The sequence below is a fragment of the Athene cunicularia genome (genome assembly GCF_003259725.1).
Source record: "Athene cunicularia isolate RWA chromosome 3 unlocalized genomic scaffold, athCun1 chr3_part1, whole genome shotgun sequence".
Classification (NCBI taxonomy): domain Eukaryota; kingdom Metazoa; phylum Chordata; class Aves; order Strigiformes; family Strigidae; genus Athene; species Athene cunicularia.
Genome location: NW_020799097.1, coordinates 101,783,658 through 101,811,365, shown reverse-complemented (window position 1 = coordinate 101,811,365; position 27,708 = coordinate 101,783,658). Strand labels below are relative to the sequence as shown.

Below are 27,708 nucleotides of genomic sequence, written 5' to 3'. Positions count from 1 at the left end.
TGCTTAAATTCAAGCATGCTTTTACAGAGGTAGAAAACCTCCTAACCCACTCCCTATTAAACACTTGCTGTCACAGCCTTCCCTTTTGCTTATGTATTACTAATCTACAGGCAATAAAAATTTGTTCACCACCCACAGTAAACTAGCAGACAGCAAGCAACCAGCGCAACACAGGTAGGAAATATCATGTCAAGGCACTTGTAATTGAGAATTATTATACCATGACAGTAAACCTACTCCCATATTCATCTCTGTCCTTTTTCCAGAGAAAGTGACAAGAAAGCCCTCAAGAGACTGCCAGTCTGTGTATTCTGCCAAGCATATTTTTATGCATGCTCTCAGTCACAATCAGCAAAACCCATCATCTGATACCACACATTTTTCAGAAAGCACAAGCAACACTCCTCTGGCAATTTATTTGGACTAAGAGGCAAAATAATATGCTATTTTCAATAGCTTCCTCTTTAACCTGCACAAAACATTTCAGATTTCAGACAGCAGCATACAGAGCAAGGATCCCATTTGTAACACAAGACTACAGGGGCAGCTCTGTGACTTAGGCAAAATCCAGTCAAGACAGCAACAGCTCTGTAGAGCAATGCGTGGCTGCGTCTAAAAGGCATCTTCCACTAAGCAACCAAGCATTCCTTTACCACCTTCCCTTCCCCCAAAACAAAAATAATCACAACATATCACATGCCTGACCACGTTTACGCAAGAATGTACAACAATATTTTGGACCAAGTACCGTGCTACATTTTGGAGCATTACACAAAGCCACACATTGATGTGGACGACTCTTCAAAGGTTTGGCAGCAGCCAGGTACCTTCTTATAACCTTGTAATTTTCATTCTGGGTATCAGAACAAAGTCCCATTCAAGAGACAACCCACAACATGTAATGTTATGCCTGCTACCAGCCAGAGGGCACTTCATCTTTGCCACCAGTCACATTTTCACAAGCCGTAGTCTTGACAAGATGAGTCGTTCTTCCGGTGACGTGGTGAAGCAGCTGTCTTCGTAGGTGATGGAGAAGCTGCACCAGGTAATTCAGGCCCACTTTCAGCAAGGACCGGTGCAGAGGCCAGGAGAGGCACTTTCTTCCTTCCCAGGAAGACAGTTCCTTCAAACCCCATCTTCTTTTTGCTTTCTGCTTTGGCTTCACTCTCCTCTTCTGGTCCTCTTCTTTTGAGATCCAGAGAACTCTCTGGCAGACGGTGAACGTCCGTACTGCAACACGCACCCGCATCTGTCACCCCTGTGCCCGTGCCTCGCGCTTCCAGTGCTGTCGCCAGGACGGCCTTTCTCTCAGCTGCACTGCCCTCAGCTGTTGCCCTCCTGGCCTCTGTCTGGCTTAAATTGCCATTTGCCGCAGCTGACTTTTCTGTTGGGCTTTTGTTGGGTAAGTTAAAAGCCTGGAAGTCCCGGTAACTGTGAAAGCTCTCGGTCCGCCTTGCTCTTGCCAACAAGGGGCTTTCTCTGTATGGCCGCACAGAACCATATGTGGCTGCTTCATGAATTGTTTCATGGTGCTGCAATTGGAGGCTTCAAAAAGAAAACACAACCAAGGACGAGAAGAGCAGATGTTAGGCAGAGAGCAGTCAGTTCTTCTTGCACACTCTCCTCCCACTCACCATTGCAACTCCCACTGAAATAGGAATATACTCATCACAACCCCCCCCCACGGGTTTCCAGACCACTTCAGATTCTCACAGGATACCTTAATCTACACACACATAAACCAACAGAAATTGAGGAGTGTGTGTGTGTAGTTCAAGACACTCAGGGCATGGATTCAGGAGCTCTGCTACAGCATTCAGGGTACCAACCCCCCCTTTGCCTACCTGAAGGGTAAAACCTTTGGTGTATGGAGCCGGTGCCACCCTTGGTGACTTACCTGGAATTAGATTCCCGAAGCCGGTTTGGCTGAACAACTGAGGTGGCAGGACTGATGTTGGGTGTGGCACAACGAGACGTACTCAAGTCACACTGGTCAAGCAACTTGAGCAGCTCTTCCTCTGTGGGGCCGCCAACATCTGAAAGAGACAGCTCTTAGTGCCCAAGTCCACTTACCATAGCCATGTGAGGACAGAACAACCACACCACAGTCCTGCCATAACACAACTGACCTTTGTCTTCATTCTTATTAACCATGTCCATAGCTGTGGTCAGGTCCCACATCTGGATGCTGCCATTTGAGTGCCCAGTGAAGAGGTAGCGGCGTGGCCGAGAGCCCATTCTGCTGGATCCTTCACATTCTCGCACAGTAAACGATGAGATGGTAGTGCAGTCAACTGCCTGGATCTCACAGATCCTATGGGAAGAGAAACCCCAAGTTACCAAAACAATCGCACCTGGCAGATTAGGCTAGTAAAGTCAGTACTGTTTTGATTTTCTGAGAAGGCACCAAACCTTTCTTCCAGATGAAACTCCTTCCCCTGTGTGACTGGCACGCTGCTCAGCTGCAGACAGTACCTTCCCCCCCAATCCATCTGCAGCCTTACAACTTGTTTATTTTTCTTAGGGAACCCCCACATATTCAATGTCCATTTTCAGTTTGCGATGATTAGGAGCCTAAGGCTCTCACAAAAATGACTGCAACTAGCCCCTTCATATGCTAGGCACTCTAGGAAACTAATCCACAAAACCAGTACACCTAACCATATAAAATATATGCAAAAAATATCAAAGGATGATAAATCCAAGGTTATCTATACAGGTAACTTTTGTCTTATGACAAATGCAATACCACTTGACATGGCAGATCTCCCTTGCTTTTTTCCTTTATTTTAGAACCTTATGTGGGAAGAGGAAAAGTACTCCCAAAACTAAGCTGCTAAGCCAGACTCCACACCAGAACCTCACATATTCTGAGTAATTTGTTTTATTGTCCCCTTGTATTGAGCTTTTTACCCAAGAAGTTCCAAAGTAAGTAATCTATTAAAACACTCCACTACATAAAAATCTAGTCTGAAGAAAGAAAAAAAGAAAAAAAAGTACATCAGTAATCCTCAAATCAGATGCCAACAGTATTAAGGCATCAACATTTGATTTTGAATCAATCCAGATTCAAAGTTATTAGGCAAGAGATGCAAGAATAGTAAGAAACACAGAACTGAGATGCACCATCTTTTCTGATTTCTTGCCATTTTCCTAGCCTAACGGGAAGAAAAGCAGCTGTGGTTATTTGGCAACTTTTTTTTACTACATAGGCAACAACATAGTAGAATATCATGAAGTCAAGCCTAAGTAAGTAATTGTATAGCTGACCTAAAAGACAGTCTCCCAGTTATAAAGGTTCTAATATCCTTAGACGATTGCAAAGGAAGATAAAAACTGCTTCCCTGTCTACTTTTGTGAGCAGCTTAATCCCTGCCACCAGCAAATTCAGCATTAGTTTTGAAATGTAATGTTAGCATGGTACCACGGCTGAGTTACGGATTCTGTAGAGGCACACAGGTGAGCCATCATGAAGTGAGTCTCTGATACCACATTTATCAAAATGCTATTTGGCTTCTAGGTTAGAGTAGAACATTACGTACAGTTCTGTTACTAACACACAGAGTTCAGCCAGAGCTGCCAAGCACACTACAAGCTTGCTAAGTGCAACTGCATGCACCCCCAAGGGATGGGAGACCCCACCACCTGAACAGTCCGGCTCCTTTCCCACTTAAAACCCTGAACATGGAGGTACCTTTTCCCAGTTGAAGACAGCCTTACAAACAGCTTATTAGTGATGGGAACAACTTTTTGGATAAACACCTGTTGATCATCACGTTCACCAAAGGGTCCTAGAGAAAAAAAGATCACTTTTTTGTTTGTGTTTGCTTCAATGCCCTCACCCTCTTCCCCACACAGTCCTGAAGACCCAAACTCATATTAGTAAGACCACATCAGGACCAGGGAGCCAAAGATGACTAACAGCTACAAAAAGCCATCCAGTAGTTAGAAGTCTCTACAGATACAAATCTTTTTTGTTCTTTTGTTTTAAAGGAGGCCATTTTTTTTAAGTTTTCTTCATGTTCCTGGAGGCATTACTGTCAGTACAAACCCTGCATTAGCCCTCTAGTTAAACAACAAGTACTTTCTTATTTTGCAGCTCTGAGATGTCTAAAGGCTTAATCAGATTCTTGCCATAGTACTGACCCCACCCTGTGTTCATGAGGCACCCTATTCATCAAAGGTTTCAAGACTCAGACCACAGAGGAATCTAGACTACCTGTCTACCCATGTTTACAGACATGCATTCCTTCGGTATCTTGCTATAGCAATGTGCGAGCACCATTTGCCTCTGCAATTTCAAGGCTTCAGTAAACTTTGTCACAACTTCAAATTCATGTTAACATTTTCCACATGTGCAGCTTTTAACCCCAACTGAACAGTGAACTGGAATCTGAAGTAGACCCAAACCTTGCTATGCTCATCTGCTTTAATATAGTCTCCTGTACTTTCTGTCATTCTCTAGTTAAACCAATAGTGAAATGCAACATCAGTTTGCTCAAGGAAGAGGTGTTGTACCTACGTTCAAAAGTTTTTTCTCACCTTCAGAGTAAGCCCTTTAAGTGTACTCACTCTCTACAGCCTAAATAGTGAGTATTTCCAGAGGAATCTTACAGATCCCTGCCATCCTTCCAAGGGGAGAGCAGTATATAAGAGCTTACACCCATCAGGTTATATGGTTGAAGGTTTGTTAAAGCTTTATGAGACCAGTGAATGTACAGGCTCAGCACAGCGCATTTGAAAGACATCCTACCAATGTCATTTCCAGAACAGTAACTGCCATGACTCTCTGCTTCCTCCAGGGATAAGATTTTGAATGATGCAAGAGGTGTGGAGCCTGGCTGAGTTGAAATCATGCCCCGGAACCGAGTCACAGTCCATGTCCTTACATGGTTGTTATCAGCACAAACTAGGAAGAAAAGGAAGTACAATAACATTTATAAGGGATGATAAATTTTGAGATAAACTTCTCTAATGATTTCTATATGATAGTTTTTCAAGACCGAGTGATTAAGCAGATCTTAGTCACATGACATCTCCAGATAATTACAGAACAATCTACAAATTGTTGCTGATGCCCTGTTTTCTATTAGTTTGGTCTCTTCCCTCAGAAATTTGAGCAGCAAACTGAGGCATGTAGAACACAACATTAAGGTCTGAGTCAGCACCAGCAGCCTACAGCACACTTTTGTGCAGATGCTAGGACAAGAGACGTCATGAGAGCAGCCTGGCAGCATAACCCTCATCACACAATAGTGCTCTTTATTTGATTCATCAGTTACTCAGGTTTGGGTTTTTTTTTTTGTGGTTTGGTTTTGGTTTTGGTTTTTTAAACACACACATGTGCACTTTCCTGGGACTGAGGTTTTAGTACCAAGTTGCAGGGGAACAGATGACCTCTGGGCTGTTTGTTTGCAGTATAATTAGACACCTCGTTTTCTGTTCCTTTTAAAAAAAATATTAGGATAGCAGCTGAAAGTAAATCTGTTCTCTGCCATGCCCTGGTTGCTAGATTCTGGGTGAAACAGATTCTTACAGAGGAAGGAGCAACTGCATCTTCCCTGAAAGTAAGACACTTTCTTGAGCATCAGACAGGACAAACAGGATAGCACAACAAACACTGTGAGACTGCTGAGAAAAAACACAAAAAGTCCTCTGAAGCCACAGGAAGGCTTTTTCTAGGGCCCAAGAGGAGATGGTGCACATTTTGCTGCAACCTAGAAAGCTCCTGAAAGGCCGTTAAAAGAAGACAAGTCCTATGGGTCCTGCCCACAACAATAAGGCCTTTTATTTCCACAAATGGCAACCTTGGAATAAGACACAAATGAAGAAGTTAGTTGTTCCAGTACCTGGTCAAATAAAGCCTATGCCTGTTAACTGCTACAGGCTTTGAAGAATGTTTACTTTAAGAAAGAGGATCCAAGCTAATCTAGCCCCTCCCCCACCCCAAAATCTGTCCAACTCATTTCTTTCACATGTGGACACAAAGCAAGTTAAAAAGCAATGCATACAAATACTTCATTGGTCAGGAGAAGAGAAGAACCGCCAATACAAACTTGTGCAGAGAAAAGAAGATTACCTGACACAAGGTGTTTCTCTGAAAGCATGATCTTTGTTACAGGACTTCGATGAACTGTGAAGGTCTGGAAGAGCTGAGGCCCAGACCCAACTGTTTCAGGGTGCTGTACAATCACCCTCACTGCTCCAGAGCTGGTGCCATATGCAATCTCAATCCAATTGCCACTTACACCTAAAGCAAAAACAACAGTTGTTCCCTTCAGGAATTAAAGCTTGTCTTACTGGGACCAGGAAAAGAAGCAGTAGAAAACAGTATTTCCAAGCTTCCACAATTAGATATTTATTTTAAATGCTATTTACTCATTTTCCCATGAACAGTGTTTTGCCACTAAAAAAAACCCAAAGTTTTTGTTCAATTCCACACTATTCTTCAACACTGTCTCAACAATAGCATTCTCTTACATTATCTCCTCCCCCCGGAAGTGAAAGAAGAGATGGATAGTCATACGATCAGATATTTAGGCACTCCTCACAGTGATGTGTTCAATACATGCCACACACTGTTTATTTTTCCGCCTTAGTAGGAGGAAAATGGGAAGACAAGGCAAGAGCAGGAAAGACTATAGTTAAAAAGATCACTGTGGTATCAGTATAGGTATGTGAATAACCCATTTCTCCCAGTTGGGTTTTTTTTGAGGGGTTTTGCTTTAAATGATTTTTAGTATACTGGTTATAAGGTTAGATGCAGCAGCAAGGTTTTCTCCCTCCCAGTTCAGCACAAACTATTTCAGTGAATACAATTCCTAAACTAAGTGCCTATCTTGTGTAAAAGGCTTAAAACCAGCAAAGGTACATTATGCACAAGCATTAATATACGATGTGTTATGTTATTACAAAGCATATGCACGTATACATATAAGTACAGGTACCTATTTATATATAATGTACAGATGTAAGGGAAACAGTTATGCCTAGAGTTCCTCATTCATTTGAAGATGATTAAATGAAGAAAAAGGGCTACCTTGTCTGCTTTAGCCCTGCTATGCAGCAGTAGAAAAAGTCCATTTAGAAAAAATAAAAACCCGTATCTGTAACAGACTCTCACTGAAGAGACAGTGATAGAATACTAACTTGTTTTAGGCGTGAGGTAGACACTAAGCGCTGTTATAGCATCATTGGAGGGATCGTGGTACAATTCTGTCACTAGAAGATCATTGTCTTTCATTCGCAATGGGAACTTCTGCATGTCTGTAGGGAAGAAACATTTTTGTTTACTACTCTAACTAGACAGTTGTTTTCATGCTACTTAGACCAAAGAGTTTAAGAACAAAGCTGCTCAGTACCCTCCTTTTCATCCCACCATGCTCCCAGTTCTTACCTATATAGTAGATAGAACCGTTGTTACAGCCCAGCAGCAGAAAAGACCCAGCAGTATCATAGCTTGTGATAGGAACAACATCTTGAACCTAGTGGAAACAGAAAGGGAAAAAATAAAAATACACAAAACAAGAAGTTAGGCTGCTATTTTCTCAGTTTTCAGACCTTTTTGGTACATTCTGTGGAAGAATACCAGAGTTTGGTACTGGTCTGAAGCTGTTGTGCACGCACTCTCACATACAGTGGCATTCTTCAAGCACTGCTAGCAGATCACATTCCTCTCCCAAACCAGATCTTAAGATAGGGATTTCAGCAGAAGCATGCAGACAAGTTAGCACAAGTGCTCTGGAAGATCCTTCTCCATGTGAAGGCACAAAGCTTAGAGTGTTGCAGCTAAATCACATCTTCAAAAAAGATTTTTTTTTCCAATATGCAAAATGATTGTACTTCCCACTTTCTGTCCTATTCCTTCTTCCCTTTCTGGCAACTCCTTAGGAGGTTGCTGGGCAAAGGAACTAGATGTTGCCTCTCAATGCCTTCCTTTACCCCAAGTTCTTGTGTCTCTCCACCAGCCTCTATGAAGATCTCAGCCTCTAGCACACATATAATAAGGGGGAAAAAATTCTTGTTCCATTACAGTGTCCCACTATACATCCACACCAAGTAAACTGGAAGGCAGCCCCATCATATTTTACTTAATGGTCTACAACTTAAGGTGAGGGATTAAGAATGCCCTCTAGGATGAAAAGGAATGCTTATCTCATCACACGGGACAGAGACCTCAAGCAAAGAAAAAGTTTAGCTTATCTAAGGTATGATTCCCTATCTCAAGCAATTCTTTTTTGCTTCAGCCCTGAGGGAGAAAAAGCCAAAAGCCATTTTTTCCAGAGCACTCAAACACGCACAAAGTCACAGCATTTTCCCTGTACTCCATATTTTTCAGTCAGTCCACTTAATGGACACTGAATACTAATTAATGGAAATTTCAGCTTAGGTTCTGATTTCTCTCTGACCAGCAGTATCCTTCTGATTGCTTCAGAGATTTCCAAAATTATTTGCAAGACACCCACCATATGTGTTGGATAAAAGCAAAACAAACCAAATAAACTTCCCTGCACCCCCAAAAGCTATCACTCTAAGCCAGTACTCATTCCTAACTTAAGGACAGTCTGTAAGGCCCTAAAATATATTCTAAGCCTATCACTTAGCCTTACAGAGAAGGCTGCAACATAAATATAGCTTCTGCATATTTTCCTGAAGCACTTCCCCTCCTTTCTCTGTTTAAGAAACTATGCCTCTCACTTATGCTCACCCATAATTCAGCAGAGATCCAATGCTAAAAATACACTGTTCTTGGAAAGCACTTGGATTTTCCCTGTATAACTGATGGCTGAATGACCTGGAGAAGGATCCTTTCCAATTACTGAAAAGAATTGCTATTCTTGATCTCAAAGTACTTTTTTAGATACAGCTTTTTAAGTACCCTACCCTCCTCGCAGTCAAATCCATACTACCCCTAATTAAATAAGGCATCTAACAATCTGGGCCATGGAATTTGATTTCCAAAGATATTTAAAGTAGTCTGGAAAAAAATGTAAGTAGTACAAGAACAGAAAGGCAAGAAACTATTTACAGTGTCTCAGCATCTAAGAGTATGGGTCAAGGTGCAGTGTGTTCACTGGTTCTGTGGACCAAAGGTGTATACAGAAGCTCTCCCATCTGCAAAAAGTTTACAAAACTAATGAAGGTAGAGGCAACCCATCAACAGATATACCACTTCACTCATCACTTTGCAGAAGACATTAACAACCGCAAGGAGAGGTCTGAGCAAATGGATCCACAATGCTGCCGACAGCAGAGATTGACTGACTGGGTCAGAGAGATCACACAAAACAAGGAGTCCTTTCTTAGGCAGCAGAGATAGGAACACCAGAGGTGATTCAGCAGTTGCACCTGCCAAAATGTGAACTTTCATTAGGAAACAGAGCAACACTACACAACAGTCACTGGTACAACATGGCCAGTGAAAATCCTCACTTCACAGACTAAGTTCTTCTGTCACATACCATTTCTTTATGTTACCTCTTATTCTGTAACACTAAATATTTTGCTTCCTTTAAGTCTCTTATAGTAAGAATTTAATTACTGATGCATCTAGCCCTTACAACCTCCTCTTCTTGTTGCATGCAACTGAAACACTGCCAGAGGAGTAAGTACCAGGGAAATCACCTCAGCTAGTCTGCTCAAATCTCCAAAATGGGAAGAAGAGGCAAGAACCAATTAGGGATAGAGGTCAGAGGTCAGGGTGTAACACATCAAATATGAAAGTGACAGTGTAAGCAATAAGCCTCCTTGAAGTAGAGCTTAGAAACACATCAGGAAAGAAAGCCTGAAAGGAAACAAAGTTCTTGGTCTGAAATGGGGCAATGGCAAATTCTGTTCCTCAAAACCTCTCTCATTGCAGCAAGTATGATTACATCTTAACTCCAGAGCTATGGACAACTCATGGAAAACAGTTACACAGATATTATGTATTCTCATGAATGTGAAGATCAGAGATACAACCCTACCACTTCAGTCTTTATGGGGTTCTTCAAGAAGAACTGGTTCTAAAGGGAGATAAAGATCTATAGGAAGATTTATTTGTTTTTCTCCTTACTAATAAAAGAGCCTGAGATGCAGAAAGCACCTTGAAACTGGTTGGATTCGGGGTTTGGTTCCTATCTCTTTTTTTTTTTTTCTTCTCTTCTTTTAAGGGAGCTATTTTCATCCTCTAGGAAAAGAAAATAGAATTAGAAAGCAAAAAACCTTGGGTTTAGGGCATCCTGGGATATAAGCCCCTCAAAGATTCTTCTACTCTTCAGTAAGAAATGTTTTCACCAAAGGAATAGTCAGCCAGCCTAAGGAACTATTAATATGATCAGAAAGATTTCTGTGGCTCCCCCTGGAAACAAAGATGATGAATGGGACATCTATTTTTATTCCTTATGACTTGCTCCTTTAGAAAATATTGTCAAATGCCAGCTTGTCACATAGCATCGTCTCTTAACAGAAGATTTTGCAAGGCATCAATACAGCTTTAAATGTTTTGTTTAAATCAAGACCATAGTAACACGTCTGTGCCTGCTGCAGAAGCAGTGCTATCCCATGCTTGTTATCTGTGTTATTTGTTAGCAGTACTGTCACTTAAAGGTTGAATCAGAACTTAGTCAGCAAACACTGTAGCAAGCCTCAGGTCAGTTCTGCCTCTTGAGATTTGCAACGCAATTTGGGGATTTTTATTGCATCCAGGTTTTGTGCCACAAAGGCTGTGTTACAAGCTCTGTTATTCACATGAATGTTCGACTGTTTTCTCAGACTCACACAGACTCCAAGCATCTCTTTATTTAATATGCATTCTGACAACAGGAATAAAGTCAATGCAGCCAGAAGCATCCAGATGCAAGAGACATCTTTAAAGTATATCCATGTATATTTCTGCTGAAGAAGACTCTCCCATTGTAAAACAACTTGAGATCCTCAGATCTCAGACTGCCTTCTTAACTTGTTTTCTTTTTCTTTCAGATGGTGCAGAAACTGCTGTCACACATTCCCCATATTTTTTTTTATCTCCTGTGATCCCTGTGAATTTTTACAAAGTTAGTAATGCACAAAAAAGTTTAAATATACACACACTTGACATTTAGTACTCCAAATCACACCCTGTCCTTCAATTTGAAAGCCTAAAAAGCATGCTTGGTAGTATCACCAAACAATTCAACATTCTGCTCACAGGCACAATACTCAGATACCAAGATGGTAAACTGCATAACACAAGTCGGGACTGAAAATCCTGTGATAAGCATTTCACACTTGCCTTTAGATTATTTTATTCTCTTTTTACTAGAAAGATATACCAGCTCATTAAAAGTGTTGCAGAAAATTGAACTGAACGCACCTGCCAATGCTGAGTCACAGCATTCCACACTCCCACTTTCCCTGTATGGCTTGTAGCCACCAACTGGTTGCCAATGAAGAAGAGGGCATCTACAGGGACTCCAAGACTGAACACTCCTACAAAAAATGAAGAGTCTATGAAGCTCATCTAAAACAAAGAGAAAGAAACAGTAACAATGGAATCTCTCCACTACTATCACATCATGTTTATTACAGTAGCAAGTAAAGAACAGCCAAAACTGGGTTTGCAGTCTGCTAGGTAAGGTACCATTCCAGCAGCAAACTGGGCTCCATTAAATTAAATGGCAGTGTGATGTCATCTCTGCTGATACAATCATTACTTGGGAAGGAGAAAGGAGGCAAGAGAAGGAAGAAGAGCCCGTGCAAAACATGCATTCCTCATTTTTCTACAGCCATCAAGTTCTCAAACAGCTTTATACATCTTAAGGCATTAAAAAAATAAAAATCCTGTTACAGCAAGCAGGATATTTTTTTGGTTGTTTTGTGGTTTTTTTTTAATCTGTGACTACTGTCATTTAAGAAGCAGAAGTTTCATAGGTTTTGCTAGACAAATTTGTGCCATACTAGTTTGCAATGACCTTTTAAATATTACAAGTTCTCACCACTTTTTTTTTTTATTTTAAATCCAATCAAATAGACATGGTCTGAAAATATAATTTAGAAACTAAAGACAGCTGCAAGGCTTCATCCTTATTCTTGAGAAAAGACTGAATAACCCCAATGTGACACTACTTGAATACATTCAAACTTCTCTTTTAGCAGAAATACTGGAACCCAGAAAAATAATCAGCCTGCAAAAGTCTATTTCTTTTGGGGTTTTTTCTCATCTCCAGATCTTTAATTTTGGTTAAACCACAGTTCATGAGTAAAGAGTACAGGCAATTAAAAATTGAAGCTCTGTAAGGAAAAAGTTTCACCAGTCATCACACAGTATTCAAAATCTGGAAGGTAAGACTTACCAGCAAATGCTGGCCTTCCAAATAAAGCCAATGTGGCATCAAGAACATTTCACTTAATAAAAATCAAAACACTGCAGAACATGACAGGCACTAATGACTATGGTTATAGCAGACCTTAACATCTGAGCTCTTCCACAAAGTCTGTCCTCTTTTTAGAGCTTCCTAGTCTCATCATAGATCCAATATGAGTATTTCTAATTGAACTGCAAACCTAAGTAGCATACTACATTTTGTACTATTTATTGTACCATGTATTTAAAAGTTACAGCAAGCTAAAAAGGTCTAAGATCATTTCCAAGTTTGCCAGCTATAAAGTTTAGCAAACTCAGTTTGTAAGTAATTCCAGGCTAAGTTTTACTGCCTGGTAAGTACAAAAGCCATTACTACTGAGGATATCTTACACTACCAAGTGTCAAGCTTCACTCACAAGTTTCCTATTCCATACTTCTCGCTCTTACACATATTTATATTACTCCTCACTAATGTATTTTAACTGCAGCAGGCAGATGTCTTCAAAACAGGAGCACCCTACACCTCAAAATTTTCCCAACGTTGTTTTGGACAAATTCAAATGAACAGAGTGCCATTCCCAACCAAGAAGTAGCCCTCTGTTACACCCCAAGAAGGAATCTCAGGAAGCTCAATATATACTTATGTTTTAATTAGGATGTTAAATGGTTTTCCAGGGCACAGTACGATCATTCAATGCAGATAAGATTCAGCAGTACAGGGCACATGAAAAAGACAATAATAAAAAATCCACAGAAACAACTAGAATTGATTACTCTAGAGAAGGATGAGGTTCAAGGAAATCAAGGAAGACAGCTTGAATGGTCTGGAGGAATCTAAAGTGTCAGTCCTGCTTAGGCTCAACAGTCTTGAGACCCATCCACAGGGGAGACAATGCTATACGTAATGACAGGCTCTTGTCTTAAGGGTCCCTCTCAGTAAAATACTGCTTACAGCAGCAATCCAGCAGCAGCATGTTATGTAAGTAATATTGAAAGGAAAGAAAGCGCTCTGGGAGAGCTCTATCACAAAGATGCCAGCCCACACAATTTTCTGAGGATGGTGTCGCCAGGCTCCAACAACTGTTTGGAACAAGTAGTTTCTTTCACAAGATGACAGCAATGTACTAGATCTCTAACACAAAGCAGGACTGCAAGTATTTGCCCTACAAGGAAACAAGACACCTATATTCAAGTTATTACTATTAAAATAAAAGCATACTTCAGGTTTTTTAAACCAAACAGCATGACCTATTATTCAAAAGAGGAACATTCTGGTACATTCTAGTCAATGTTACTCAGTGTTTAAAGATTCAATCCTGTAGGCACTTTTTCTCTGATCTCCCCACCACCCCAAGTGGCATTTCCTTTGTTTCACAAAGTCACTTTAATGCAGTACAGCCTGTTTAGCAAAAGTGCTTGCTTCAGTTTTGTTGCCACATTCAGTCATAGTCTGAGTTATCAGAACCTTACAATACTGGCATATTTTAGTTTTTATTTGAAGTAAAATTCCACTTATGGTTTTTTGCATCTCGTTGCACTTAAATGCAAGATATTACTTCATGTATCTGATTGCAAATCCCAAAGTAACACAAGCGGATAAGTCAAACCAGAAAATGCAGGAGGAATGTAATAGCAGAGTGCTTAAGGCAATGCCTATCACAGGAGTACAGCTGTCATGCTAAGTCTGCCGTGCTTTTAAGATCTGGCCAATGGGAAGCTTAACAGGACGAAAGGCTTTTCAAGTACAGTATTTACTGCCTGTTTAACACAGGTATTTCATATTCAACTGTTAGACATTTATTTTTAAATACAATGGAACCTCAAAACGTGGTTTTGCTGACCATTATTATATACACAAACACTGAGTCACAAGTAAGACTAGTATACAGCTGCGTTATCTCATATAAGAACTTTGCCCTTCCCCATTTTCAAATCTGACTTGGTGTTTCCACTCATTCAAGCATGAAGCAACAGCCATTAACATAGCCAGAAATTGGTTGAGCATCTTTCAAGTAAGCTCTTCTTTTAAAGGTACATGGATCAAAACTTGAATTTGGTTATTTTGACTTTAATTAATGACCACATTAATTTTCATTACTTCACCTATGGAGATACATCTAATAACAAATTAACTCAGCATTACGTTTCAGAGAAAAGTGTCCACATGAGGAGACTGGTGTCATACTTTGTTAGCAGTATCCACTGCGAGGGGAAAGAGACATTACTGGCATAATAGTGGTTATTCAAACACCAGGGCCTAGGCTAGAGGAAGTTCCTAATACCATTCACTTCACTGCCTCACAAACTTGCCCTGTATTTGAAAAACAGTGAGTCAGACAAGCCACCAGATCAGTACCAAGGAATATTTACTTCTGAAAATGTCTTGTTGTTTCGAGAGCCTCCCTAATCGTGTGTCCTTCAGTGTCAAGGTGTACAAGCAGTAACTCCCGTATGTTTAGGGCAGTAGAATGTGCTTTTCCCCTGCCTAGACACCAAAGTTATAAAAAGAAGAAATTTTAATCTTCCAAATTCCATTTATGAACTACATTTGACAGAGATCTGAAATATTTTCATCATCTCCATGTAAAAATACGACTTTAATAAGACAAAGGAAAGAGAAGAATCTCTCAGTATCTGTAGCTTTCCATCTCTCAGAAACTTAGTTCCTTTATGCTATGGCCTAGATTCAAATGCAAATCCAGAAAAAAATTTAACTCTTAATTTGCATCTTCACACAAAAATTCAAACTGAACAGTATATTAGCATCTATTCAGTAAACAGATTACTTTTTTATTCTCTGTCTTTTTGATTTTGAGAATGGATTCCTCCAGCACGACAAAGAAGAAAGTCAATATAGGTTGCTTGTTTTGTCACTTTGTGAAAGTGAATACTGAACACTACAGATCATACATATCTCAAAATAAGGTCACAGATTTCTTTCTGGTTAAACACACACACACACACAAAAAAAAAAAAAAAAAACCCAAAAAAAAAAAAAAAAAAGCCCAGGCAATTATAGTTACCAATTTCACTGCCACTACCACCATCTTGAATGCTCCACAAGATTATGCTACTCTCCGAGGCAACTGCAACCATTTTATCCTTGTCTCCATGAGGTCCTCCAACCACCTTAGCGTTGAGAGCCACTCGCTCAATTGTCCAGTCCAGATAGGGACTCGTGAACACTTGCTGCCACCCAGAAGACTCTTTGATTCTGGAAAGGCAAAGGAGGTAGGAGAGGTTAGAGGTTCAGAAACAGACAACTCAGACTAAGCCTGAACAAACATGGATGATCCAGTCTTACAGGCTAAGCCACAAAACTTCAAATTCCAATTAAGCACTGTAGTCTACAAGAGCTGATTTTTTTTTTTTCCTGGAAGTCTGATACTGCATACATATTATTTCAGTGCTTTGCAGATACTAGAGCCCTGTGCTTGGCTTTTTCCTCATATAAGCACATCTAAGATAGAAGTTATAAAATGAAGCCAAAAGCTTGGGCTAGGCAAATCCTAGAGAATGAGGTTCAGCATAAGACTTTAGAAGAAATCTCTATTAATTTCCAGGGGCAAGGAATTTTATATATCATGTTAAACACCCAATCATGCTCTAGGATAAAGCTGTGCTATCTAGTTGCACTATCTGTTACAGTATACTGTAAACAGATAATACTGAATTGACTATAAGCTTTATTTTTAGGGAATCATTTGCTTGTGCAATTTTAAAGACTTACATGATGCCAGAAAAGCACAGTTTATCCAATTTAATTTCAGGCAATAATTTGCAACTGAGCTAAATCACACAAAATCTCAGCAGTCAAATTATATAAACGTTAACATGGAAAGCAGAAACCTATCTAGTATTCTTTGCCACTGTTGCCATTCTTTCACTTCAGCATTGCATCCTGCCTGGAGCTGAAGCACTACAGATCACTGTGCTCTACACAGACAGCATGCAGAAGCTGTAGTGAAGTGACTTAAAGAGGACCGCAACAGCCATAAGCCTTTGAATGCAACCAAGACCTTCTCACAACCTTTATTATCAAATTTTAAAAGACTTCTGTCATATTTCAAAGGAAAAAAAACCACAAACTATCTTTAGGATTCACTGTGTTTTGCTGTAGCTTTTTATTGAAATAATTAAATATTTAAATAGTAAGAATAAGAATAGTAAGAAAATCACAAAACTAAGTATCTGAATGTATTTAATTTCTTACTGCATGGAATTCACTGTCCAGTTCACTACAAATTACCACTTACTTTGAGAAGTGATTCTGGCTAAAATTCAGGTGTTGCCCTTACATTAAAATAGTACTCAGAAGAACCTTAACATCAATTGACTGCACCACATAAGCAAGATATATTTAAATCTGTGGGTAAAGGGAAGTAGTTTTAAGGGTATGCTGTCTCCCCAAACACTAGATATTCAAGGATGTCTGGGCAAATTCACCTGCCAAGCCATAAAAACTAGACAGGTATTAAGATACAGCAGACAGGCCAAAAAAATGTTTCTTAAAAGCTGTAAAAGAGCAGGATGGGGGAGGTAGAATGTCACCATTGTATTCCTAGAGTTCCTTCAAGCCCCTGAAGAAAAAAAAAAAATTCAAAACAAGACAAGACTGCTACCTTGAGTTGCTATGAAGTAAAGCAGCATTTTAAACTGGCATGTTGACCTGCGCCCTTTTTCAGCAACCATTCAAGTCTGACATGCTTCATCAAAAGCATCACTAATGACTTAAGTTCAATGGAAACAAGTATCATTAAATAGATTACCAAGCAGGAAAGAGGCAGAATATTTCACTTAAAGTGAACTAGCATCAATCCTTAGATAAGAGATGCTAGCTCATAACAGAGAAAATCCTGAGAAGATAATTGGCACAAAGACAATTGCAATTCGTTGCCTCTTCCTCCAGTCAGACCATATTAAGCATAATTGAAAACAAGACCATTAAGTTGAGCAAAAGGAGCCACATTTAGTACAAATTAAAGCAAAATAAATTGCAGTGGTGAACACAACAGACAAGTTAGATGTGATTAAGGTACAAAGTTTAAGCAAGTAAATCTGTATTCTGTATAGTGCAAAAGGCAGCAAACTATGGCTTCAGCTTGGCAGTAACCAGAAAGAAGCTGCTCACGTTAGATTCCTTACTCTCCCTTCTGCTTCTGAACCACACTCTAACAGCAGTGTTAGACTGGTTTTGGCAACAGCTCTTGTTAAAACATTATTTTTCATTGAAAAGACAGCCACCAATTAAATCAAGACTACCAGATCTGAACTAAAACCAGTAAAATGAAGGTGTTACTTATCTGATTTTACTGATCTTAAAAAAAAAAAAAAAAGCTGTTTTGTTTACAAGACATTGTAAAACATTTTTCAGCCATCCAGGTGAAGTAGCAAGTACTTAACAGTTCTACTAAGCCAAAAAACCTGAAGTTTAAGACAAGTTACATCAGTTATGTAGCAAAAATGCATTAACTCTTTCAAGTTGACACTCTTAACTTCCTACTGTATGGGTTTACAGACAGTCTGTGAAGAACTTTTTAAAAGAATCTTTCATTTTAAAGCCTGCTTTAAAACAGCCTTTTGAAGCAGTTAAATTGGAGTCCATTGCTTTTGGAACAGCATCAAGAACTGACATCAAAGCAGCAAAATTTGAGTTCCTATCAAGCAGTTTATTTGCATGAACAAAAGCAGCAACTCATTTATAGGAACAGACTGCATGCATGCGATCTACTGCAATTTCAGAAGAAAGCAATATTTTTAGACTCCTGTAACTTGACAAGCAACTATATTCATACCTGTAGCAAACAGCAAAATGGGCATAGGCAGCTACTATCCAATTGTGGTGGCCAGCTACTATTAGGACTTTCCGTGGGTCCACAGGAAATCCTACAAACAACAAAGCTCAAGTCAGTCAAGTGTTGTGTATTAGAAGATGAGCAGAGACATCTGTAATAGGATACAGCTCTCTGTTAGGATATGCAACAGAAACTTGGACAATGAAATTTCTCAAGAAACATTTTCAGCTAGATTCTGGTTAGCAGTATCACTCCTCACAATCCTGACAACCAGTACAAGTTCTTTCATGGGAGGAAGTCACTTCATCTTAGCCACTACAACGCAAAGCGTTCATAAGGAGAAAGAGGCGAGCACGCGCCTCAGTTTTACAGCCTGCCAAATGGGTTAAAATTTGAGGACTGCTTTCAAATAAGAAACAATGTTCCAATTTATAAAAATTCTTTCCAAATAGTTGGTGCAACCCTGTATTAATGTTCCAGACTATTAAACTGAAGTTTCCAGTATCTCAGAATACCTATAGTTCCTCTATTTACTATCTAGTGGAAGCACGCCTGTTTCTGATTTATAACTAAATTAGGTTTGTCAGAAGTGTTGGATGGCACTGGAAATCAGCGGTTATAGCACTTCCCTGTGTTTGCTCTCAGCGTTGATATGCTAAAGGACTGATGCCTAAAAGACTTCATCTTCTATCTCATTTTCCCCAAGACCCCCCTTTTTCAAACCTGCAGCAACTCACAAAGAAGAACCAGCAATTCATATCCAAGGTTTATTTTTCTATTACCTGGATACAGATTCACCTTACCATACTCTACATCTTCCTAACACTGCTACAATTTACATGATTATAGCAGAAATATGACACTTCTAACAGTATCATTTTGCTTGCAAAGTCAAAAGCTGAAAAATGACAGAATTCAAGCCTATCTTATTTACAGTTTTTATGGAAAGTATTCTATACAGGCAGACAACTGAAGACTACCTTTACTCTAAAGCCTCAACTCTTAAAGGGCAAGAGAGGCATGAAGAGCAAGAAAGAGAGGCAAGAGCTGGAAGGAGGTCCTTGTCACAGATCAAAGAGACACTTGTCTGTCTGGTTTTTATTATGGCTCTAGTACAGTGTAAGGCATTTGTCTAAGGGGCCATACTAAGATTGCATGAAGAACTTTGATTTGCCTTTCTCTCAACCTCATGTCTTGATTGTGCAGCAGCAAGACTTAAATATTGCATACACATAGTGTTTAAGTAAGTACTCGGCAATTTAAGATCAGGCAAACATAGAATAACAGACTGAAGCCAGAAATAGTTACTCAGTTTTTATTTCCCAGTGACAATCACCTTTGCAATTTGTTTTGGTTTTAAAACTGACATTCCTCACCTAGCCTGACTGTACCTTCCCCAGTACCAGCAAGCGTAGACTGGACACCACTTCCATGAATCTCGCTCTCGGAGCAGTTTTGACCAGTTCTAACATCAGTCGGTGGCCCAGCAGTATTATTTATTTTACGGTTGGGAATGCCTATAAAAGAAAATAGATGTTTTGTCCTACCCCATAAACTTTAGAAATATAACAGATAATCATTCACTTAGAAAATACAGAATTAATACTTGTGCATTTTGATCAAAAGTCTAATTCATCTGCTATAAGAATTGGGCAATATCATAGCACTGAAACAGAAAATGCTTTTGCTCTCTGCGTCGACATTCACAATTTAAGGAACTATCTTCAGAAAACTTGTTAACAATTGGCTACATATTCCCTAGACTTCAGGTTAACACATGAACCGTGTTCATCTCTACAGAGGAGTAAAACTCTAAGAAATACTCACTGTTAAGGAAAGCTCATTTGTGGTGATTTGTCATCTAAACATAGGGCACCTAAAGTACTGCACCTTCAGAAAGAAGAAAGCACTCCATGCTGGTAACATTTAAATGAAACCTACCTGAAGTACCTCTACTCTAGCCTATACCAAACACATCCTGCTTAGTATTAACATGCCACAACCCCCTGCCCAGTACTCTAAATATGCCACTTCATACAGCATATAGATAAAAGCCTTGGTTTTGAATGGGAATGATGTTTAATCTTTCCCCAGGAGAGCCCTCTCTGGACAGTTTGACAGCTAGGCTAACTACCCCAGTCAACTGCCCCCACAGACTAAAGCCGTAAGTGACTGCAAGGAACATCAGACCATGAATACAAAAATACCTGGAGGAGGCAGATAGCCATGAAAAAGGACACTGCCACAAGATGAGCGTTCCAGTTCTTCACATAATAGCAGTCTTCTCACTAAGGGGGAAAAAACAGGTATGACCACAGCTTTCACTTCCTAGGAAACATGACATTATTTCAAATAACCTTTTGTATCAATAAGTTTGAAAATCTTCAGGGTTACAACTGCCCATGACTTGTAAGTGGGTTATTACTACAGTAATAAATATGAGATGACCTCATATTAAAAAAAAAAAGTTACCTAAAGGAGTGATTCCATAGAATTCAGCTTCATGCCTGAGAACATTAATACTCACTCCCCTAGGGAAAGAAAAAATAAAAAAACCAACAAAAAAAAAATATCACAAGAACAAAGCGAGTCAATACCTTGAATATAAATATTTGCCTATAACTAGATATTACACAATGTGAACAAGCTACCTAACAGTTCAGAGAATTACTGTCAAATGCATTCAACATGTTGATGTTTGAGATATCAGTGATCTTCACATTAATTATTTTTTATTAAAATAAGTATAAAGAAAAAAATAATATATTAACAGAAGTAGTTTAAATTACAAGAATACACTAACAAAATATAATGCTACCATTTCTGCCTCCACCATGCCATACATACACTCTAGACATGGCCCCACATCTACCAGGGAGCTGACTCACATACTAGGCACCCAAGTGGATGAGTAAAACCGGACAATCTTCATTTGAAAAAGTTTTCTAGTACATCTGATCAGATTTATTTTCACGTGCTATAATTAGAACTTCTTACCGTAAGTCTAACTCCTTTGTTCGAAGAAAATTTAAAATGGGTGCAAACGCTGCTGGATCTCGATCAATAAATATCTGCAAGGAAAAAATTGCTGTACTTTAGCATTACTAGGAAGCGACTGTCAACTAAAATATTTTTTTTATGCTGAGCATGGAAAGAAGGAACTGAAGATAAGGCAGTCAGCAGAAAAACGTAACCCAAAGTTTTCAGACCTCTCCTTTGCTCTCATTGTTCTTCTACCATCCACTAATTCAACATTCTTAAGAGACATATATACAAATACTGTTGCAAGTAGATGGCACTTCATAAACATGTTCTTTACGTTCTAGAGCTTCCACAAAGGTCAGTGTGTACTCTCTATTATGTGTTCAGAATGCAGTAAATGTAGTAAGATCTCAAGATAAATTTAGACTTTTTTTTTAATTAGGTCAAATACTATTACAACTACCCTGTACTTTTAGCAAAGTACTTGTGTGCCTTACTATTACTCAACAGCAGTGTCATAACTACAGTTTCCCATTTAAGAATATCATATACACAGACTGAAATGGCCATTTTGCTATATATATATTGGCCAACAAAAGCTACATTACCATGTCAGGATTACTCAACTACATATGCAATAGCTTTCTAATGAAAATTACACTCCTCTCTGCAACACAGCAATTAGCAATATTTCTGTTCAAAGAAAGTACAGTTACTGTCTCTGCACTGTCTGTACAATGCAGAATGAGCACAAAAATGTGCACATTGTTCCAGTTTTGTTTATCTTGGAAGGAAGATGAGAATCAAGAAACACAGAGATGTCACCGATTTTCATGAAAGTTTAGACTGACTCAGGCAGCGTAACTCCCATTAGCACCCACAATGAATATTCTTTAGGAAAGAACCTAATGGAAAGCATAACATTAATGAATTATCAGTAAGTTTATTACTCACAGCACCAGTTTCATCCTTCAGCGTTGAAATTCTTCCACTCAGCAAACTGAAACACAGGAAATCTTCATTAGATGTCCTTCAGAAATGTATTAGTGCAAACACAAGGTAACAACTCTGTGTCTTGTTGGTTGCACTTTGGTAAAACAATGTAGCTGAGCAAAGAAAACTGCCTTGGTAAGGCAGAATGCTGGCATGGGCTGAAGTATCGCTCCCTGAACAAAGGAGCAGCGCTTGCACACCTAAGGACATGCTAAGAGCTACATCATAAAGACCTTCAGATTCACAAAGAAAACAGACACAAGGCCTCCTCGCCTGAAAGGATGGAAAAGTTCTCCCAGGCACCCAAGGGGTTGCATAGTTTGTTATGATCTAGTAAACCAGTAAAAGCTGCTGAAGTAAAAAGTAAGAGTAAACAATCCATTATGCAAAACTTACTGGGCAAGAACAGGGTGGATGAGTTATTCCACAATTTTACTTCAGAGTTTCTCTCCCATCAGATCAAAGTAGTTTTTCTCAAGATCCACAGAAAAAGCGACATCAAAACATCAGATAAGAAGCAAACTAAATGAACAGTTTTATTTCAAGACTCCACCTGAGTCTGGGTGACAAACTTTCAGAACAACATACTTAGTATATTTAGTGTTGAGAGATTGGGGAATAACATGGGACTTCCTCCTTGTGCCTTTCTTTTTATGCTTCAAAGGTAACGCTTCCCCGGCACTCCATTTATCTGAACATTTCAGTAAAATAGGAGCAGGTAATGCTGCCTGTCCATGTCAGCTGCCAGGCTTTTATTGAGATAGAAGTCCAAAGTACAAAAATTAAGTGTAAGGAAGCAAATTTTCCAGCCTTTAGGTCTTCTTCTATGTGTTTAGTATTAACTGGGGTTATAGAGGTACAGCACCTATAGCACAAAATTACTAAGGTACAAACAGTAAGCACCACAACCTACAGAAGTAGTAATGATAGTGACATAAAAGTTGGCAAAAGGATGTTGAATAATTCCTGAACCACAAGTTAAAACCCTCAAAACTTTGAGTTAACTCAGGGTACAGCTGTAGCTAAAAAAACATTAAAGGTATTGCTACTGTGTATGGTCAAAAAGATTACAAGTGGTAAATATAGCATTAGAGTCAGTGACGCCACCCCTTCCTGCAGATTTGGTGTCTTATTTCCACAATACCCCATGTAAAAAGTGACAACTCTTCAGCACATATAAGCTGTCATAGCATCATTCCAGAGGCACTTTGTACATCAGCTTATTTCAAATGAATCTGTCCCATTGCTTGAGATAAGGGAAAAAACATTAAGGAAAAAGGCCCCACTATTTACAGCGTAAATTGAGAACTAAGCATTTTTTTTTTTAATTACCATTAATTTGCCTTTGTTTAATGTGATGATATATTACAAATACCTGGAAAAAAAGGAGTCTGGAATCCACATCAGTGTTTGTCTTGAAGTGCTGAACCTACGAAATCAAAGTTACAACTTTAGAATCAGCTGTAAAATTTGAAGCTTTATCAAAATATTTTCACTTGTTCTACAAAGCTGATATCAAAAGGGATTGGGAGGTTTGAGAACATTTAAATGCCTGCACAGAATCAAAGAGGTTGCAGATTCTTTGTACAGATTGTCCTTAAGCATGAAGCAGCACTCTCCAGAGACCTCAAGAATGACATTCTTTCTATGTTTGTAACACACTGTCCCAAACATCCCACATTTTCTGCTTCTCGTACTTTGTCAACATTAACACTTGCAAAAAAACCCAAAACACACACAAAAAAGCAACTACTAAAAGATAAGTTTATTAACAGTGCACTACTGCTATTAACTTCTTGTTATCCTTACTTTTCGGGCTCAAAAGGTGCTACACTGTGCACTGCAAAAGACTACAGTACGATTCAAATTAATACCTTACGGTAACTTTGATTATTTGCCATTTTGCTATTCAGACCCTCTTAGAGGCCCAAGGTCCCAAAATAACAGTTAAAAGTAATAAATATTTACTCTGAATCATATGGATATTATGAAAGAATAGAAAATATAGTATTGTTTATAATTCTAGACAGTATTTTATGTAACAAATAACTATGAACTCCTTTATACTACTTTTGATTTAACATGAAGGAAGACAACTGGACTGGCAGCTTGGACAATGAGTCCATGCTCCACATCAGCTCTCTGACTGTACATAATAGGCTCTTACTAGTACCATGACTAAGACACCTTTGGTGACCTCTTAATTAATGGGAACCAGAAAAAGGAAATGCAAAAGTAAAATTCCATGACAACTTTCCAGATAGCACAGGAATACATTACAGTGTTTGGAATAAAAGTACTTAATCAGAATTTATCTGATTTTCACTGCTTGTATTTTCCAGTTTGGGAGAGAAACCACCCCACCCACCCCCCAAAAAAAAAGATGTAAACAAAAAGCATTACTTTACACCCCCTAATAGGAAGAAACACAGGCTACATGGAACTACCATCCTGCATAAAACGCGGATTGTGTAGCTGCTCACTGCAAGCATAACAATGACAAATCTGTTCTTAACAGAAAATCTACAGTATCAGCGTTCTTAGCACAAACATGCACAAAGTCTTTCCTAAAAAACAAAAATTTTAAAAATTAAAGACAATCAGGTCAGTTTGCTATTTAAATGGAAAGTTACTTACTAAGTATACTTTTAGTTTTGCACAGCTTTTATCATCACTAATACAAATCACTACCCTTCTTTACTTTAAGAGTAAGGGATGATTCATTTAACTGCATTATAGGATGTGCATGATAGAAAACAATGAGTTGCTTGAATTTTACCCAAGATTAATCCAGACACTGCTTGTAACTATGTGGATAGATGCGGCATCCCCAGTTAGCCCTTTTAAAGGTCTTCACAAGCTAAAGACTTTTACTGTCTGATACTTTAAATACTTTACAACTTTCAGTTATTTTTTTGTCTATAGAAAAAAATAAATAACATTTTAAAATACAAAAAAAAAGTTAAAAATTAAAAATAACATTAAAAATTAAAATAAAATACACGACTTCTGGTTTCCCAGGAAGGCATGTATAGGTAGAAAGATACTGAAAAGTACTAGAAACACAGCTAACTGGCATTTTCTACAACACTGAATGATAAATGCCAAAATAATTCTGAAGCAATAAAGAAGTATGATGTGATCATAAAGACATTCAGGATCTTTGAACAAATGTCTGATGTTTGAGGATTGTCTTCTCAATACACTACAGCAAAATTTCTGACCCGGTGGGATGTCTGCATTTAGGCACATGAGTGACAGCCAACTATTCAGAGGTGTCAAGACTAAAATTTTGCTGGTGTTTGACCAGCTGGGTTCCACAAGCATTTCCTAAATCACCTAAAGAGCTTAATGGCAAAACATTCGGGACAGGATGTGCCAGACGAACAAGCTACACAGTAAGGAGGACAGGAAAAAGCGCCATTGACTGAGTCCACATTTGTCTCCTCTCAATTTTATTGCTTTGCATAATCAGTAGGTTTAGAAAACACAAGGATTTTCTGTCTGTGATTTAGCACTATGGTACCAGTTTAGTAAGCAGTATCTCATACTAACATATACTTTAGAACTTTTAATACATATACATTAACCTATGTAAACAACGGGAGAGTGTCCTGATTTCCAGGATGCAGAAAGAAGCTTAGCAACGTTTACATGCAGCACCATGCACCTAACATGCAATGGTCACAGACATCATCTTGTGTGGAAAATCAGGCAATCCCAGTGCAAAATCCTCAAAGCAGGTGGCAGCCTACAGTTATTTTAAAGAAAATATAGGCAACTAGAAACAGGCACACTTACATGTCAGTTATAATAACCATTTTCATAGTCTATTGCATTCACAGAATTATTTTATAACCAGAGGGAGGTAAAGGGTCAAGAGAATTTACTGAAGTTGTTACAGTAATTTCTGTGAATGTTAACTTGCAAGAGGTTTGCGCTCCCAGCAAAGGAAACCACAAAAGCTGAGACAAAGAACTGTTGGATCAATTCAAGAAAGAAGCTCTGGCAGTCCCAGGGAGCAGTGGGAACCTCCTGGCAGGACATGGAAGGCTGGGGTCTCTGTAGTAAATCCCCGTCCCTGTCAGAAACAGGGGAGACTGATAATTTCTTCTTCTCACCCAACTCTATCAAAGTCAAAATTAATAGTTTCAGGTTTCTAGTATGGGTAACAGGAACTAATGAAGAGGAGGAAATGTGTATAGCATCCCACGCTCCCCTGTTTGCGGTCCAGGTCATCATTCCACTGACAGCTTTGAGTCAGCTGCCTTTGCAAGCTGAAAAACCTGGCTCAGATACATTTTCAGAGAAGATAGGCACTCCAAGGGAAGTTAAGCTTGCAGAAAACCAAAAGCTCTTACACAGAAGACCAGTACTATTGCACTTTGTCTCGCTACTAAAAGGGGAAATGTCTATGCACATACTTCCTACTCCTTACATCCAAATGATACCTGTTGACTGGAATCTAGATCTTCAACTAAAAATGAAATGCTTACAACTATTAGTTTGCTTTATTCTTCATACTTCCCTGTGTAAGCAAGCCCTCTGATGATATGTATTTCCTCCTTGATTCATACCCTGTACATAATTCTCTGTTCTCTGCAGAGGCATTTAAAAAGTAACATCTATTTAAAATTATGAGACTGAAGCATCTTTGTGATTCCACTCATAAAACCTGAAAGATGAACTGCCCTATAATTTCAGAGAGAGTTCACTGAAGAACCTTATTCAGTGTAACATGAAATCTGGTGCAAGCCAACATCGAAGTTAACCTGGAAGCATCATTATAGGAGCCTTTTGCCTACTGAAGCTACAAACAGCTTTTCTAGGCTGAACCAAGTTGCTAATATCTTATAACAAGTGAGAATTCTGCATCAATTTTTATGATATTCTCCTTTAAGAAAGGCTTCAGCATACATTGTAGCTGTAAGAATGAGCCTATCTTCTGGGTAATGCAAGAAAATTCTTAAAATAGTAGTAGTAGTTCCTACTATTTACAGCTGCTTTCACGTTGTGCGCAGGCTCAGGAAGACACATCGGTATTTACTAGCTACGGTAATCTCAGTGATTTCACGCCTGAGCATTCCGACAGGAACATTTACACTATTTATCACAGAGATTCTGACCACAGCTGTCCTACAATCCTCTATCTGCCAAAACGTCCACACATGTCATCTTCCACACTTCCAGCGTACATTCAAATACAATACAATTCTTTATTCTGGTTGATGGCAGCAGTATCGTATCAGCCTTCTTAATACCTCAGTCTCTGAGGCTGCTAGACAGGCTGATTACTAGAAGTCTACGGATCTGACGGCAAAACAAAGCTCTCGGTCCCCCTCTCCCGAAGAAGCAGAGTCCCCAAAGCCCGGCGATAGAGCACGTACCTAGAAACCCCAGGCTCGAAGGCAGACACCAGGCAGGACTGCCGACCCTTCCCTTCATTCGGCACCCCTGGCTCAGCTCCCCCGCAACATGCCGGGTGCAGCTTTACTCAGCCCCCCCGGAGGCAGCACCACCTCCAAGCCGCGGCGCCTTCGGCTGACCCGGTCCCCAGCGAGCCGGCACTGCCGCCCTGCTGGGACGGAGCGGCCTAAAAAATGATCATGTGTGCTA

At 39.3% G+C, this 27,708-nt stretch overlaps 1 protein-coding gene across 2 annotated transcripts; it reads right to left on the bottom strand.

Annotated features, from left to right (window-relative positions):
• Nucleotides 1-378: 378 nt before the first annotated feature.
• On the bottom strand, nucleotides 379-27,665 carry KCTD3 (potassium channel tetramerization domain containing 3). Of its 2 annotated transcripts, XM_026845201.1 has the most exons (19): nucleotides 27,661-27,665; nucleotides 26,379-26,382; nucleotides 23,468-23,521; nucleotides 22,054-22,099; nucleotides 21,115-21,188; nucleotides 20,590-20,648; nucleotides 20,325-20,405; nucleotides 19,494-19,634; nucleotides 18,118-18,208; nucleotides 15,346-15,536; nucleotides 11,333-11,448; nucleotides 7,397-7,484; nucleotides 7,150-7,266; nucleotides 6,080-6,250; nucleotides 4,754-4,909; nucleotides 3,695-3,791; nucleotides 2,130-2,314; nucleotides 1,898-2,036; nucleotides 957-1,545 (listed from the first exon to the last, which is right to left on the bottom strand). In XM_026845201.1, the coding sequence occupies exons 3-19, from the start codon at nucleotides 23,494-23,496 to the stop codon at nucleotides 957-959; spliced, it is 2,370 nt and encodes a 789-aa protein (XP_026701002.1). In that variant the 5' UTR covers nucleotides 23,497-23,521; nucleotides 26,379-26,382; nucleotides 27,661-27,665. The 2 variants fall into 2 exon arrangements, with proteins under 2 accessions (XP_026701001.1, XP_026701002.1); XM_026845200.1 differs by lacking the exons at nucleotides 26,379-26,382; nucleotides 27,661-27,665 and adding an exon at nucleotides 27,480-27,602 and having other exon boundaries at nucleotides 379-1,545.
• Between the last annotated feature and the right edge of the window lie 43 nt (nucleotides 27,666-27,708).